This window comes from Salmo trutta, chromosome 1 (genome assembly GCF_901001165.1).
Source record: "Salmo trutta chromosome 1, fSalTru1.1, whole genome shotgun sequence".
NCBI classification, from domain to species: Eukaryota; Metazoa; Chordata; class Actinopteri; order Salmoniformes; family Salmonidae; genus Salmo; species Salmo trutta.
This window is the reverse complement of record NC_042957.1, coordinates 4,941,352-4,957,819: the sequence shown is the minus strand read 5'-3', so window position 1 is coordinate 4,957,819 and position 16,468 is coordinate 4,941,352. Positions and strand designations below refer to the sequence as shown.

The window sequence follows — 16,468 nt, the reverse complement described above, 5'->3', positions numbered from 1 at the left end:
GTAATATAGTCCTACCTGGGATAGGTAATATAGTCCTCCTACCTGGGATAGGTAATATAGTCCTCCTACCTGGGATAGGTAATATAGTCCTCCTACCTGGGATGTGGTTAGGTAATATAGTATTCCTACCTGGGATAGGTAATATAGTCCTCCTACCTGGGATGTGGATAGGTAATATAGTACTCCTACCTGGGATAGGTAATATAGTCCTCCTACCTGGGATAGGTAATATAGTACTGCTACCTGGGATGTGGTTAGGTAATATAGTCCTCCTACCTGGGATGTGGTTAGGTAATATAGTCCTCCTACCTGGGATGTGGTTAGGTAATATAGTCCTCCTACCTGGGATAGGTAATATAGTCCTACCTGGGATAGGTAATATAGTACTCCTACCTGGGATAGGTAATATAGTACTCCTACCTGGGATAGGTAATATAGTCCTCCTACCTGGGATGTGGTTAGGTAATATAGTCCTCCTACCTGGGATAGGTAATATAGTCCTCCTACCTGGGATGTGGTTAGGTAATATAGTCCTCCTACCTGGGATAGGTAATATAGTCCTCCTACCTGGGATGTGGTTAGGTAATATAGTATTCCTACCTGGGATGTGGTTAGGTAATATAGTACTCCTACCTGGGATAGGTAATATAGTCCTCCTACCTGGGATAGGTAATATAGTCCTCCTACCTGGGATGTGGATAGGTAATATAGTACTCCTACCTGGGATGTGGTTAGGTAATATAGTCCTCCTACCTGGAATGTGGTTAGGTAATATAGTCCTCCTACCTGGGATGGGGTTAGGTAATATAGTCCTCCTACCTGGGATAGGTAATATAGTACTCCTACCTGGGATGTGGTTAGGTAATATAGTCCTCCTACCTGGGATGTGGTTAGGTAATATAGTCCTCCTACCTGGGATGTGGTTAGGTAATATAGTCCTCCTACCTGGGATAGGTAATATAGTCCTCCTACCTGGGATGTGGTTAGGTAATATAGTACTCCTACCTGGGATGTGGTTAGGTAATATAGTACTCCTACCTGGGATGTGGTTAGGTAATATAGTCCTCCTACCTGGGATGTGGTTAGGTAATATAGTACTCCTACCTGGGATGTGGTTAGGTAATATAGTACTCCTACCTGGGATGTGGTTAGGTAATATAGTACTCCTACCTGGGATAGGTAATATAGTCCTCCTACCTGGGATGTGGTTAGGTAATATAGTACTCCTACCTGGGATAGGTAATATAGTCCTCCTACCTGGGATGTGGTTAGGTAATATAGTCCTGCCTGGGATGTGGTTAGATAATATAGTCCTACCTGGGATGTGTTTGGCCCAGCCGATAATGACCACCAGTTCTCTGTCAGCCAGGTCACACAGTGTGGTCAGGGCCTTGATGTCTCCGTCTGGCATGGTCGGGTCTGGCATGGCATAGATTTTCTCTGGCTCAACCACCAGCAGGTGAGACACAATCTTTGTCACTGGCCGAGAGAGAGAGAGAGAACAAGAAGAGAGAGGGAGGGGGGAGAGGAGAGGAGAGAGAGAACAAGAAGAGAGAGAGGGAGGGGGAGAGAGGACAAGATGTGTGATTAGATGGCTGTGGATGGACAGAGGTTTAGAGTAGATTGCATAGTGAGATGTTAGTGTTTCACAACCCAACATGCACCATGTTTAGAACCCCGTGTAGTAGAACCCCGTGTGGATCATGTCACATGACCTGGATTTGTACCTTTATTTAAAAACTTATGATTAATAAAAAAATAAAAAAAATAAATACATTTATTGAACATTAAAACCTACTTGCATTGAAGCCGCTCAACATTGAGTCATCTAGCAGAGACTCCATCCAGAGCGACCCACAGGGTCAACGCCCTGCTCAATGGCACGTCGACAGATCTCCCACAAGGTCAAAAATGGGGACCCGAACCAGCGACCTATCAGCCACCGGCCCAAGCTCCCAAACGCCAGGCCACCAACCATCCAGAATCACCCCCCCCCACAGTTCCCAGAGAGATACATAATATAAATAAATTCCACTCCCCATCCCCAAGACCCCCGATGCACCAACAAAATGAACAAAAGAGAAAAACAAAGGAAAACAGAAAACAACATCGCAAAAAAACATAAGACAACAAAGATCATAACAGCAAGATCAACTGGATACTTATGAGGGCATTGTATGGCACTATTTACACGTGTGTGTGTATGTCCGTGTATTTGCACGTGTGTGTATTTAAATGAGAGTGTGTGTATATGCATGTGTACAAACACCTGCACGGCATCAGCCTCAGGCAATAGATACAACGTTGCCCCTCAGTGTCATTCAAACCCCCCCGCCCAGCAACTCCACTCCCACTTGTCTCCAATTCCACATCCCAACCCTCAGCCCATCCCACCCATCTCTGCTGGCCACCCTCTTCGGGTTTCTAAGTACCATGTATCTTTTGAACAGTTTAAATAAATAAAAATAAATAAAAATAAATAAATAAATAAATAAAATAAATATATATATATATAAAATATATATTTATATAAAATATATATTTTACCTTTATTTAACTAGGCAAGTTAGTTAAGAACAAATTCTTATTTACAGTGACGGCCTATGAAAACTGGGTTAACTGCCTTTTTCATGGGCAGAACAGATTTTTACCTTGTCGGCTCGGGGATTCGATCTTGCAACCGTTCGGTTACAAGTCCAACGCTCTAACCTGCCACCAAACTATGCTGTGATGTTTAACATACAACTTGAATCTGTCTAATTGAACAGAATCCACAGATTGTGAGTTGAAGATAAATACTTTAAGAGTATTAGTATATTAGTAATTGACTGACCCGGTCTCTCCAGATCTCCTAACAGTACAATTTCTAGAGTCAATTTTAGATCAATGCTATGCATTTTCAGCCATTCCTGAACCTGAGACCAGAAACAGTCTACCTGAGGGCAATACCAAAATAAATGGTCTATTGGTTCTGTATCCTCACAACAAAATCTGCAGAGCTTCGATGATTTTATGCCCCAAATAATCAACATTTCATTGGTGGCAATAATTCTGTACAGTAAAAGCACGAAGTCTTGAATCTTGCGTTGTTTTATATATCAACTCATACACCCTGTTCCATGGAATCGGTACATCAAAAATCTCTTCTGAACCATTTTGCAATCTGTATGGCACAGCTGTCAACATCCTGGTCCTCAAATGAAACTGGTCTACTTTCCTTTATTTATGTTATTTTTTATTCCTACGCCAGTTGTTATCCTATAGTTCCCTACCTCCTCCCACCTCCATTTTTGGGGTAACGCTGTAATCTTGGATTGAGCAGACCTTCCCATACAATTCTGATAACTCCATGAAAAACAACTACCACTCCAATTTACAATATCGTTTAAAAACAGAATACCCTTTTCAAACTTTCCATAAAACAGGTATTTTATCAACCAGTACATTTGAGTTTAACTATAATATTTGTTCTATCGTTTCAGGGGGATGAAATTGGAATTGTAACCAGCTCTGCAATGCTTCTTTGAAAAAGAGAGATACTTTGAAAAACGGTTTCATTTTCAATCAATTGAAAATGAGACATGGCAATCTGCACAAAGACAAAAAAGGCCATTTTTAAACAATAGATTGCCTTAGTAATCTACTTGAGAACCATTTTGGGTTCAAGTAAAACTTTTGTATCAATGAAGCTTTTAGAGAGAGGTTTATGGATTTTAAATGTAATCATCTCAACCCACCCAGTTCATATTCATTATGTAGATAGGCACGCTTTATCTTGTCTGGTTTAGCATTCCAGATAAAGCAGAATATTTTTTGCTCATATGATTTGAAAAACGTTTTAATGGAACTTCCCACTTGTCGTTTTATGTCAGACGGCCGAGCACCAAATTCTAATTTCTGGAAAAGGCTTAAAATAAAAAGGTTAAAATCCAGGTCATGTGACATGGTACACCAATACACAGGGCCCTAAGTATAATACAAGCAGAAAGGGTAACTATTATTGTGACTCACATGGCTTTTTGGCAGGAGGGGGAAGTGTCAGGCCTAGATAGGACCCGTTCTCTGTATCCCCCATTCTCCTCTTGTACTTCTGTCTTCCACCCCTCACACGATCCAGACGCACACCTGGAAATAAACACGGGACAACAAGATCACATTCAACAAAACATGAGATTCATGATTTATGCAACAACAACCAAAAATGACAAAGATGATAATATAATACACCAGACGAAGTAGGAGCCTGTACACAGATCATCTTCTGCTAGGGTAGTTAGACTATATACTGTAATGTGTACTGATAGTGTTATGTTGCTGTAAAGTCAAGCCTCTGAACCCATCAATGAGAGCGTTATAAAGCTCTCTGTCTGTCAATGTGTTTTTTCCTTTGATGATGGCCAGCAGAGATCAGAGGGCTGCTTCCACTGAGCTGCATCAGTCAATGACTGGTAATCCTGTTCATCACTCCAATGGCTTCCTATCCTTCTTCTGTCCCTCTGTCAGCTAGATGGGGACACCACCAATATTACTCACAAACTCACTATCAAACACTCACGACTCAAACTCAATACCACACACTCATTACATTACACACTCACTACTCACAAACTCACTGGGTCAGAATGAGTCAGAGTAATTTGGTGCGTATTGTTAAAATGGGTAATCGATCACATGATAGAGGTTAGTTATCTAGGTTTTGTACTCATTTTACTATTTAAAAAAAAAAAACTGGCTTGATAATATCCTGCATCTTGCAACAACAACAAAAAACGCACCGCCTGAAGCTCTCAGTCTCCATCTCATCTCATCCAGAACCAGTCTAGCAGGATCCACACAGAGTCCTGGTTGGTTCCAGAACCAGTCTAGCAGGAACCAAAGAGTCCTGGTCGGTTCCAGAACCAGTCTAGCAGGGACCACAGAGTTCTGGTCGGTTCCAGAACCAGTCTAGCAGGGACCACAGAGTCCTGGTCGGTTCCAGAACCAGTCTAGCAGGGACCACAGAGTCCTGGTCGGTTCCAGAACCAGTCTAGCAGGGACCACAGAGTCCTGGTCGGTTCCAGAACCAGTCTAGCAGGAACCACACAGAGTCCTGGTCGGTTCCAGAACCAGTCTAGCAGGAACCACACAGAGTCCTGGTCGGTTCCAGAACCAGTCTAGCAGGAACCACACAGAGTCCTGGTCGCTTCCAGAACCAGTCTAGCAGGAACCACACAGAGTCCTGGTCGGTTCCAGAACCAGTCTAGCAGGAACCACAGAGTCCTGGTAGGTTCCAAAACCATAAGATTTGGAACACTGTGGCTTTTGCATTATGATGCTTATGACACTACAACATTCTATGGCAGACATGTTAGATCCCCATTAACATTACATAGAGAATACATTTTCAACAATGTTCTGTAACTGAATGTCTACAATCAGAACAATATTAAAAAAGATGGTTCAACTCTCTAAAGACATGGTTCTGGTAGGTACTACAGCCCATACAGTGTCCTTACCTGGTGTCAAGACACTGTTGACAAGTTGTCTTCATGAGTACATAGCTGAACAATAAAAAGGGTAATGTCCATTTAACCCCGACACAAATATACCGTAAACTTACCTGACACCTCAGAAAAAAAACATGCATTTTTCTTTGCCAAGTAAACACGGCAAGTTCATTTTTTAAATTGTTGAGCTGGCTTTCCTAACTAATGGTTTTCCTGACAAGCGATTTAGCTAAACTTAATAAAGTTTATAGTATTGTGATCGTTCAATGATGTTTTTCATCACACAGGAGAAGGAAAACATTGACTTAGTAAAACAAGTCAGCTGTACATAGGATTATCTTGTTTTTTTTACTGGATACGGAGCAATGAAGGTATACTACACCTTCCCTCTCACCTTAAACCTTGTGTGCACAGACGGGCAGGGAAAACAGCTTTTAACTGGCCAATACAAGTCAAATTAAGTTGTGAGATTTCTGTGACTTATGTATAAATTCTTTGATTCCCTTTTAGAAACAAAAGGGTTAGCGTTCCGTCTTTCAATTTCCTGATGACACCACCAAATATCCACTAACCTAATTACCCACGATTCTCCGGGGGTGGGGGACCGGTTGGTTCTTCCCAGCAAACATTCTGTGCTGCCTGGAAGGTCTGGGCTAAATCGAGATCTACCCCCGCCGCTGGACTAATGGAGCTTTCCATTTGTACGTCTTAATCAATCAACAAGGATGGTAAATAGATGTCTCCTTCTTTCCTTCTTGTTCTTTGAAGAAGAGCTGTGTTGTTAATGAATAGGACTGGTGATGTCTGGGAGTTTTAAACAAACCGTTCTGAGCTGTGTTGTTAATGAATAGAGGACTGGTGATGTCTGGGAGTTTTAAACAAACCGTTCTGAGCTGTGTTGTTAATGAATAGGACTGGTGATGTCTGGGAGTTTTAAACAAACCGTTCTGAGCTGTGTTGTTAATGAATAGGACTGGTGATGTCTGGGAGTTTTAAACAAACCGTTCTGAGCTGTGTTGTTAATGAATAGGACTGGTGATGTCTGGGAGTTTTAAACAAACCGTTCTGAGCTGTGTTGTTAATGAATAGAGGACTGGTGATGTCTGGGAGTTTTAAACAAACCGTTCTGAGCTGTGTTGTTAATGAATAGAGGACTGGTGATGTCTGGGAGTTTTAAACAAACCGTTCTGAGCTGTGTTGTTAATGAATAGAGGACTGGTGATGTCTGGGAGTTTTAAACAAACCGTTCTGAGCTGTGTTGTTAATGAATAGGACTGGTGATGTCTGGGAGTTTTAAACAAACCGTTCTGAGCTGTGTTGTTAATGAATAGGACTGGTGATGTCTGGGAGTTTTAAACAAACCGTTCTGAGCTGTGTTGTTAATGAATAGAGGACTGGTGATGTCTGGGAGTTTTAAACAAACCGTTCTGAGCTGTGTTGTTAATGAATAGAGGACTGGTGATGTCTGGGAGTTTTAAACAAACCGTTCTGAGCTGTGTTGTTAATGAATAGAGGACTGGTGATGTCTGGGAGTTTTAAACAAACCGTTCTGAGCTGTGTTGTTAATGAATAGGACTGGTGATGTCTGGGAGTTTTAAACAAACCGTTCTGAGCTGTGTTGTTAATGAATAGAGGACTGGCGATGTCTGGGAGTTTTAAACAAACCGTTCTGAGCTGTGTTGTTAATGAATAGAGGACTGGTGATGTCTGGGAGTTTTAAACAAACCGTTCTGAGCTGTGTTGTTAATGAATAGGACTGGCGATGTCTGTTCAGAGCGTTCTTGTTTGCTCCATTACTCTAGCTAAATTGGGATTGAGGTTTAATTTAGAAAAGTCTATTTCAGGATACTATCTGGAGTACTTTGCTAACTGACCACATCGTTATTGACCTTTACAGTATAGAGTAAAAGGGGGTGCGGCCACTAGGGTTTAAATAAAGTCATTTCATGGAACGATTAAACAGTGGAGTGTATCTAGAAAAGTCAAGAGACATGTTGCAAAGTTGATATTTTACCCTGTGAACCTGATAGGTACATATCTACCCCCCTTCATGCATGAATTCACTCTCTCTCTCTCTCTCTCTCTCTCTCTCTCACACACACACACACACACACACACACACACACACACACACACATAGAAACACAAACAAACACACACTCTGGGCCCAGTCAGAATCATGCGACAGGAACTGGAACATCCAACAGGTCCATAACTAGTAGGCCCTGACAGGAATGAAGAGCTTGGCGCTAACCACTTTCAGTTGGAGGCCAGAGAGCAGGAGAGAGGAGAGAGTGTAGTCAAGTTGGTGTGTGTGTGTATATGCGTGTGGAGTCTGATCGTAGTTTGGCTGGATTATGTTCTCTGTCATGTGACAGGGTCCTGTCTGAGAACCTCCTCTATCATGTGACAGGGTCCTGTCTGAGAACCTCCTCTATCATGTGATACGGTCCTGTACTGAGAACCTCCTCTATCATGTGATACGGTCCTGTACTGAGAACCTCCTCTATCATGTGACAGGGTCCTGTCTGAGAACCTCCTCTATCATGTGACAGGGTCCTGTACTGAGAACCTCCTCTATCATGTGACAGGGTCCTGTACTGAGAACCTCCTCTATCATGTGATATGGTCCTGTACTGAGAACCTCCTTTATCATCTGATACGATCCTGTACTGAGAACCTCCTCTATCATCTGATACGGTCCTGTACTGAGAACCTCCTCTATCATCTGATACGGTCCTGTACTGAGAACCTCCTCTATCATGTGATACGGTCCTGTACTGAGAACCTCCTCTATCATGTGACAGGGTCCTGTACTGAGAACCTCCTCTATCATGTGACAGGGTCCTGTCTGAGAACCTGACCACAACAAGACAGGTGGATGAGGCCGTGGCTGAGGGATGTGTGTGTGTGTTCATCTCAGTGGTTGTGACACACATTCCCACACCTCAGTCCTGTAGCCCATTTAGGCTCAGACAATGTAGTCCAGTCGGACTCAGTACCATAGTTTCAGACAATATACTCTAGTTGGACCCAGTACCGTAAAGTCAGACAATATACTCTAGTTGGACTCAGTACCGTAAAGTCAGACAATATACTCTAGTTGGACCCAGTACCATAAAGTCAGACAATATACTCTAGTTGGACCCAGTACCATAAAGTCAGGGTCAGGAGCTCAGATCGTCTTTGAAGCATTTAGCAACATCTTACTGTTATGGAGTACAATGAAGTATGGATACCAAGGAGGTGGGAATAGGAGGGGGGTGAGAGGGGAGAGAGGGGAGGGGGAGGTGAGAGGGGGGTGAGAGGGGAGAGAGGGGAGGTGGAGGTGAGAGGGGAGAGAGGGGAGGTGGAGGTGAGAGGGAGGTGAGAGGGGAGGTGGGAGTGAGAGGGGGGTGAGAGGGGAGGTGGAGGTGAGAGGGGGGTGAGAGGGGAGGTGGAGGTGAGAGGGGGGTGAGAGGGGAGAGAGGGGAGGTGGGGGTGAGAGGGGAGAGAGGGGAGGTGGAGGTGAGAGGGGGGTGAGAGGGGAGGTGGGAGTGAGAGGGGAGGTGGGGATAGGAGGGGTGAGAGGGGAGAGAGGGGAGGTGGGGGTGAGAGGGGAGAGAGGGGAGAGAGGGGAGGTGGGTGTGAGAGGGGAGAGAGGGGAGGTGGGGGTGAGAGGGGAGGTGGAGGGGGGTGAGAGGGGAGAGAGGGGAGGTGGGGGTGAGAGGGGAGGTGGGGATAGGAGGGAGTTGGGGAGTGGGGATAGGAGGGGGGTGAGAGAGGGGAGGTGGGGGTGAGAGGGGAGAGAGGGGAGGTGGAGGTGAGAGGGGGGTGAGAGGGGAGGTGGAGGTGAGAGGGGGGTGAGAGGGGAGAGAGGGGAGGTGGGGGTGAGAGGGGAGAGAGGGGAGGTGGAGGTGAGAGGGGAGGTGGGAGTGAGAGGGGAGGTGGGGGTGAGAGGGGAGAGAGGGGAGGTGGAGGTGGAGGGGGGTGAGAGGGGAGGTGGGGAGTTGGGGATAGGAGGGAGTTGGGGGGTGGGGATAGGAGGGGGGTGAGAGGGGGGAAGGTGGGAGGGGCATAGCGAGGAGCTCAGCTTAGTCTATGTGTGTGGGTTCATATAGAACCATCTTTAGATCATTTGTCCCGCTACCATGAAGTGTATTCTGTCAAAGCCACTGTCTTACACACGTCCTGGCGGCGATACAAAGTATGTGTTTCTGAGTGTGTGTCTTTGTGTGTGTGCATGAATTTGTGTGTTTTTATGCAAGTGTGTGTGTGTGTGTGTGTGTGTGTGTGTGTGTGTGTGTGTGTGTGTGTGTGTGTGTGTGTGTGTGTGCGCGTGTGTTCGTGTGTGCATGTGTGCGTGCGTGCGTGTGCGTGCGTGCGTGCGTGTGTGTGTGTGTGTGTGCGTGTGTGCGTGTGTGCATGTGTGCGTGCGTGCGTGCGTGCGTGCGTGTGTGTGTGTGTGTGGGGGGCACTATTTTGAGTCTCTCACCTGTCAGGCTGCTGGGGGTACTTGTTTCTAGTGAATGTGTCAGAATGGGTGGGGAGGCTGGCAGTGCCAGGGGGAGCTTAGAGGAACCCATCTTAGCTGGGAGAAATCAGAGAGATGAGGAGCGCGGATCCCTCGCCATCCATCGCCCTGGTCTGCATGACGTCACAGTGAATGGCTTCGTTTCAAATGGGCCCTGCTCAAATGTAATGCATTATTATACAGGGAATAGGTTGTCATCATATCGGGAATAGGTTGTCATCATATCTGGAATAGGTTGTCATCATATCTGGAATAGGTTGTCATCATATCGGGAATAGGTTGTCATTATATCTGGAATAGGTTGTCATCATATCTGGAATAGGTTGTCATTATATAGGGAATAGGTTGTCATTATATCTGGAATAGGTTGTCATTATATCTGGAATAGGTTGTCATTATATCTGGAATAGGTTGTCCTTATATAGGGAATAGGTTGTCATCATATCGGGAATAGGTTGTCATTATATCTGGAATAGGTTGTCATCATACCTGGAATAGGTTGTCATTATATAGGGAATAGGTTGTCATTATATCTGGAATAGGTTGTCATTATATCTGGAATAGGTTGTCATTATATCTGGAATAGGTTGTCATTATATCTGGAATAGGTTGTCATTATATAGGGAATAGGTTGTCATTATATCTGGAATAGGTTGTCATCATATCTGGAATAGGTTGTCATTATATCTGGAATAGGTTGTCATCATATCTGGAATAGGTTGTCATTATATCTGGAATAGGTTGTCATTATATCTGGAATAGGTTGTCATCATATCTGGAATAGGTTGTCCTTATATAGGGAATAGGTTGTCATCATATCTGGAATAGGTTGTCCTTATATCTGGAATAGGTTGTCATTATATCTGGAATAGGTTGTCCTTATATCGGGAATAGGTTGTCATTATATAGGGAATAGGTTGTCCTTATATAGGGAATAGGTTGTCATCATATCTGGAATAGGTTGTCTTTATATAGGGAATAGGTTGTCATCATATCTGGAATAGGTTGTCCTTATATAGGGAATAGGTTGTCATTATATCTGGAATAGGTTGTCATCATATCTGGAATAGGTTGTCATTATATCTGGAATAGGTTGTCATCATATCTGGAATAGGTTTTCATTATATCTGGAATAGGTTGTCATTATATCTGGAATAGGTTGTCCTTATATAGGGAATAGGTTGTCATTATATCTGGAATAGGTTGTCCTTATATAGGGAATAGGTTGTCCTTATATCTGGAATAGGTTGGCATCATATCTGGAATAGGTTGTCCTTATATTGGGAATAGGTTGTCATTATATAGGGAATAGGTTGTCCTTATATCTGGAATAGGTTGTCATCATATAGGGAATAGGTTGTCATTATATAGGGAATAGGTTGTCATTATATCTGGAATAGGTTGTCATTATATAGGGAATAGGTTGTCATTATATCTGGAATAGGTTGTCATTATATCTGGAATAGGTTGTCATTATATCTGAAATAGGTTGTCATCATATCTGGAATAGGTTGTCATCATATCTGGAATAGGTTGTCATTATATCTGGAATAGGTTGTCCTTATATAGGGAATAGGTTGTCCTTATATCTGGAATAGGTTGGCATCATATCTGGAATAGATTGTCCTTATATTGGGAATAGGTTGTCATTATATAGGGAATAGGTTGTCCTTATATCTGGAATAGGTTGTCATCATATAGGGAATAGGTTGTCATTATATAGGGAATAGGTTGTCATTATATCTGGAATAGGTTGTCATTATATAGGGAATAGGTTGTCATTATATCTGGAATAGGTTGTCATTATATCTGGAATAGGTTGTCATTATATCTGAAATAGGTTGTCATCATATCTGGAATAGGTTGTCATCATATCTGGAATAGGTTGTCATTATATCTGGAATAGGTTGTCCTTATATAGGGAATAGGTTGTCCTTATATCTGGAATAGGTTGGCATCATATCTGGAATAGATTGTCCTTATATTGGGAATAGGTTGTCATTATATAGGGAATAGGTTGTCCTTATATCTGGAATAGGTTGTCATCATATAGGGAATAGGTTGTCATTATATAGGGAATAGGTTGTCATTATATCTGGAATAGGTTGTCATTATATAGGGAATAGGTTGTCATTATATCTGGAATAGGTTGTCATTATATAGGGAACAGGTTGTCATTATATAGAGAATAGGTTGTCAGTGTGTGTATGTGTGTGTGTGTGTGTGTGTGTGTGTGTGTGTGTGTGTGTGTGTGTGTGGTGTTCACACAGTCATGGTGTTGAGAACTGGTTTCAGGGAGTCTTGCCAGTCCCTCATCAGAAGTGATATGGTTTGGTGTGTGTGTACTGTGTGTGATTGCGTGCTTGTATGTGTGTGTGCGTGTGTGTCTGTGTGTCTGTGTGTGTAAAGGGGTCAACACCTCCCTAAATCCCAGTCTTCAGAGGAACACATGTTAGCTGCTGTGTCTGATCTATCACCTGTCAGTGCAGTGAGGACAGGCCCAACCAGGCTGTGTCTGTGTGCGTGTGTGTGTGTGTGTGTGTGTGTGTGTGTGTGTGTGTGTGTGTGTGTGTGTGTGTGTGTGTGTGTGTGTGTGTGTGTGTGTGTGTGTGTGTGTGTGTGTGTGTGTGTGTTGTGTGTGTGTGTGTGTGACAGGCCAAGTTCATGGTCGTTCAACACCCCTAAAGGCCACATAGATGCTGACCACTGTGCTGATGGACAGGCAGGTCTGTCTGTCTGTCTGTCTGTCTGTCTGTCTGTCTGTCTGTCTGTCTGTCTGTCTGTCTGTCTGTCTGTCTGTCTGTCTGTCTGTCTGTCCGTCCGTCCGTCCGTCCGTCCGTCCGTCCGTCCGTCCGTCCGTCCGTCTGTCTGTCGACCAACGAGGAGTAATAGCCTCGTCTGGGTCCTGCTATGAGTGTGCAGCTGTGAGTCGGAGCTTACAAGCTAACTCTAAACTGCTTTTTTATCTTGCTATTAAATGTTTTTTATTTCAGTGATCAGGCTAAAGTAAAGGAAGATACCAACATAGCTTGTTATCAGGAAGTGGGATTCAGAAACGTTTGGGTGGATGTGGAGTATGAGATTACAGACTCGGTGCAGAGACAGCATCAATGATTCTACAGCACATGATCTCACTGTATTGGTTCATCTATCGATCAGGAACAGGCTTGACAGAGTCTGGATATTGGATATTACTTTAATAACCTTCTGTGTTTGTGGCTGGAGGGAGAGAGAGAGAGAGAGAAAGAGAAGGAGGGAGAGAGAGAGAGATAGAGCGAGACGAATAGAGAGATAGAGATAAAGACAGCGAGGGGTGGGGAGAATAAGGCCCCAGTGTTACTCCCCTGTTCATGTCTGCTTACAACAGACTAGGCTGATTCTTATCTGTGGTCCAGGAGGAGGGGGAGATCGCGGTGTAGGGTGTAGGGTTTAGGGTGTATGGTTTGGGGTGTAGAGTTTAGGGTTTAGGGTATAGGGTGTGGGGTGTAGGGTTTAGGGTGTAGGGTTTAGGGTTTAGGGTGTAGGGTTTAGTGTGTAGGGTTTGGCGTAGGGTTTAGGGTTTAGGGTGTAGGGTTTAGTAGGGTCTTCCCTGTGGCTCAGTTGGTAGAGCATGGTGTTTGCAACGCCAGCATGCTGGCTGGTCTCCTGGTAGTACAGATAGCTGGTCTCCTGGTAGTACAGATAGCTGGTCTCCTGGTAGTACAGATAGCTGGTCTCCTGGTAGTACAGATAGCTGGTCTCCTGGTAGCTACAGATAGCTGGTCTCCTGGTAGCTACAGAGGAGCTGGTCTCCTGGTAGTACAGATAGATGGTCTCCTGATAGCTGGTCTCCTGGTAGTACAGCTAGATGGTCTCTTGGTAGTACAGATAGCTGGTCTCCTGGTAGTACAGCTAGATGGTCTCCTGGTAGCTACAGATAGCTGGTCTCCTGGTAGTACAGATAGCTGGTCTCTTGGTAGCTACAGATAGATGGTCTCCTGGTAGTACAGATAGCTGGTCTCCTGGTAGCTACAGATAGCTGGTCTCCTGGTAGTACAGATAGCTGGTCTCCTGGTAGTACAGATAGATGGTCTCCTGGTAGTACAGATAGCTGGTCTCCTGGTAGCTACAGATAGATGGTCTCCTGGTAGTACAGATAGCTGGTCTCCTGCTAGCTACAGATAGCTGGTCTCCTGGTAGTACAGATAGCTGGTCTCCTGGTAGCTACAGATAGATGGTCTCCTGGTAGTACAGATAGCTGGTCTCCTGGTAGCTACAGATAGCTGGTCTCTTGGTAGCTACAGATAGCTGGTCTCCTGATAGCTGGTCTCCTGGTAGTACAGATAGCTGGTCTCCTGGTAGCTACAGATAGCTGGTCTCTTGGTAGCTACAGATAGCTGGTCTCCTGGTAGCTACAGATAGCTGGTCTCCAGATAGCTGGTCTCCTGGTATTACAGATGGATGGTCTCCTGGTAGCTACAGATAGCTGGTCTCCTGGTAGCTACAGATAGCTGGTCTCCAGATAGCTGGTCTCCTGGTAGTACAGATGGATGGTCTCCTGGTAGTACAGATAGATGGTCTCCTGGTAGTACAGATGGATGGTCTCCTAGTAGTACAGATAGCTGGTCTCCTGGTAGTACAGATGGATGGTCTCCTGGTAGCTACAGTTAGCTGGTCTCTTGGTAGCTACAGATAGCTGGTCTCCTGGTAGTACAGATAGCTGGTCTATTGGTAGCTACAGATAGCTGGTCTCCTGGTAGTACAGATAGCTGGTCTCCTGGTAGTACAGATGGATGGTCTCCTGGTAGCTACAGAGGAGCTGGTCTCCTGGTAGCTACAGATAGCTGGTCTCCTGATAGCTACAGATAGCTGGTCTCCTGGTAGTACAGAAAGCTGGTCTCCTGGTAGCTACAGATAGCTGGTCTCCTGGTAGCTACAGATAGCTGGTCTCCTGATAGCTGGTCTATTGGTAGCTACAGATAGCGGGTCTCTTGGTAGCTACAGATAGATGGTCTCCTGGTAGCTACAGATAGCTGGTCTCCTGATAGCTGGTCTATTGGTAGCTACAGATAGCTGGTCTCCTGATAGCTGGTCTCTTGGTAGCTACAGATAGATGGTCTCCTGGTAGCTACAGATAGCTGGTCTCTTGGTAGCTACAGATAGATGGTCTCCTGGTAGCTACAGATAGCTGGTCTCCTGATAGCTGGTCTCCTGGTAGTACAGATGGATGGTCTCCTGGTAGCTACAGAGGAGCTGGTCTCTTGGTAGCTACAGATAGCGGGTCTCCTTGTAGTACAGAGGAGCTGGTCTCCTGGTAGTACAGATAGATGGTCTCCTGGTAGTACAGATAGCTGGTCTCCTGGTAGCTACAGAGGAGCTGGTCTCCTGGTAGTACAGATAGATGGTCTCCTGGTAGTACAGATAGCTGGTCTCCTGGTAGCTACAGAGGAGCTGGTCTCCTGGTAGTACAGATGGATGGTCTCCTGGTAGTACAGATAGCTGGTCTCCTGGTAGTACAGATTGCTGGTCCCCTGGTAGCTACAGATAGCTGGTCTCCTGGTAGTACAGATAGCTGGTCTCCTGGTAGTACAGATAGATGGTCTCCTGGTAGTACAGATAGCTGGTCTCCTGGTAGTACAGATAGCTGGTCTCCTGGTAGTACAGATAGCTGGTCTCCTGGTAGTACAGATAGCTGGTCTCCTGGTAGTACAGATAGCTGGTCTCCTGGTAGTACAGCTAGATGGTCTCCTGGTAGTACAGATAGCTGGTCTCCTGGTAGCTACAGATAGCTGGTCTCCTGGTAGTACAGCTAGATGGTCTCCTGGTAGTACAGATAGGTGGTCTCCTGGTAGCTACAGATAGATGGTCTCCTGGTAGCTACAGATAGCTGGTCTCCTGGTAGCTACAGATAGATGGTCTCCTGGTAGTACAGATAGCTGGTCTCCTGGTAGCTACAGATAGACTGTCTCCTGGTAGCTACAGATAGCGGGTCTCCTGGTAGTACAGCTAGATGGTCTCCTGGTAGCTACAGATAGATGGTCTCCTGGTAGTACAGATAGCTGGTCTCCTGGTAGCTACAGATAGATGGTCTCCTGGTAGTACAGATAGCTGGTCTCCTGGTAGCTACAGATAGCTGGTCTCTTGGTAGCTACAGATAGCTGGTCTCCTGATAGCTGGTCTCCTGGTAGTACAGATAGCTGGTCTCCTGGTAGCTACAGATAGCTGGTCTCTTGGGAGCTACAGATAGCTGGTCTCCTGGTAGCTACAGATAGCTGGTCTCCAGATAGCTGGTCTCCTGGTAGTACAGATGGATGGTCTCCTGGTAGTACAGATGGATGGTCTCCTGGTAGTACAGATAGCTGGTCTCCTGGTAGTACAGATGGATGGTCTCCTGGTAGCTACAGATAGCTGGTCTCTTGGTAGCTACAGATAGCTGGTCTCCTGGTAGTACAGATAGCTGGTCTATTGGTAGCTAGAGATAGCTGGTCTC

The 16,468-nt window shown here is 45.0% G+C and overlaps 1 protein-coding gene across 2 annotated transcripts in view; it reads right to left on the bottom strand.

Moving 5' to 3' along the window:
* LOC115151972 (steroid hormone receptor ERR2-like) overlaps positions 1-16,468 on the bottom strand; it is a 58,583-nt gene that overhangs the window by 12,367 nt on the left and 29,748 nt on the right. For both annotated transcript variants that reach the window (XM_029696402.1, XM_029696491.1), the window contains 2 exons: positions 4,012-4,125; positions 1,318-1,479 (listed from right to left, as the gene is read on the bottom strand). In XM_029696402.1, the coding sequence (XP_029552262.1) occupies positions 1,318-1,479; positions 4,012-4,125 (276 nt within the window). The remainder of the gene's footprint in view (positions 1-1,317; positions 1,480-4,011; positions 4,126-16,468) is intronic.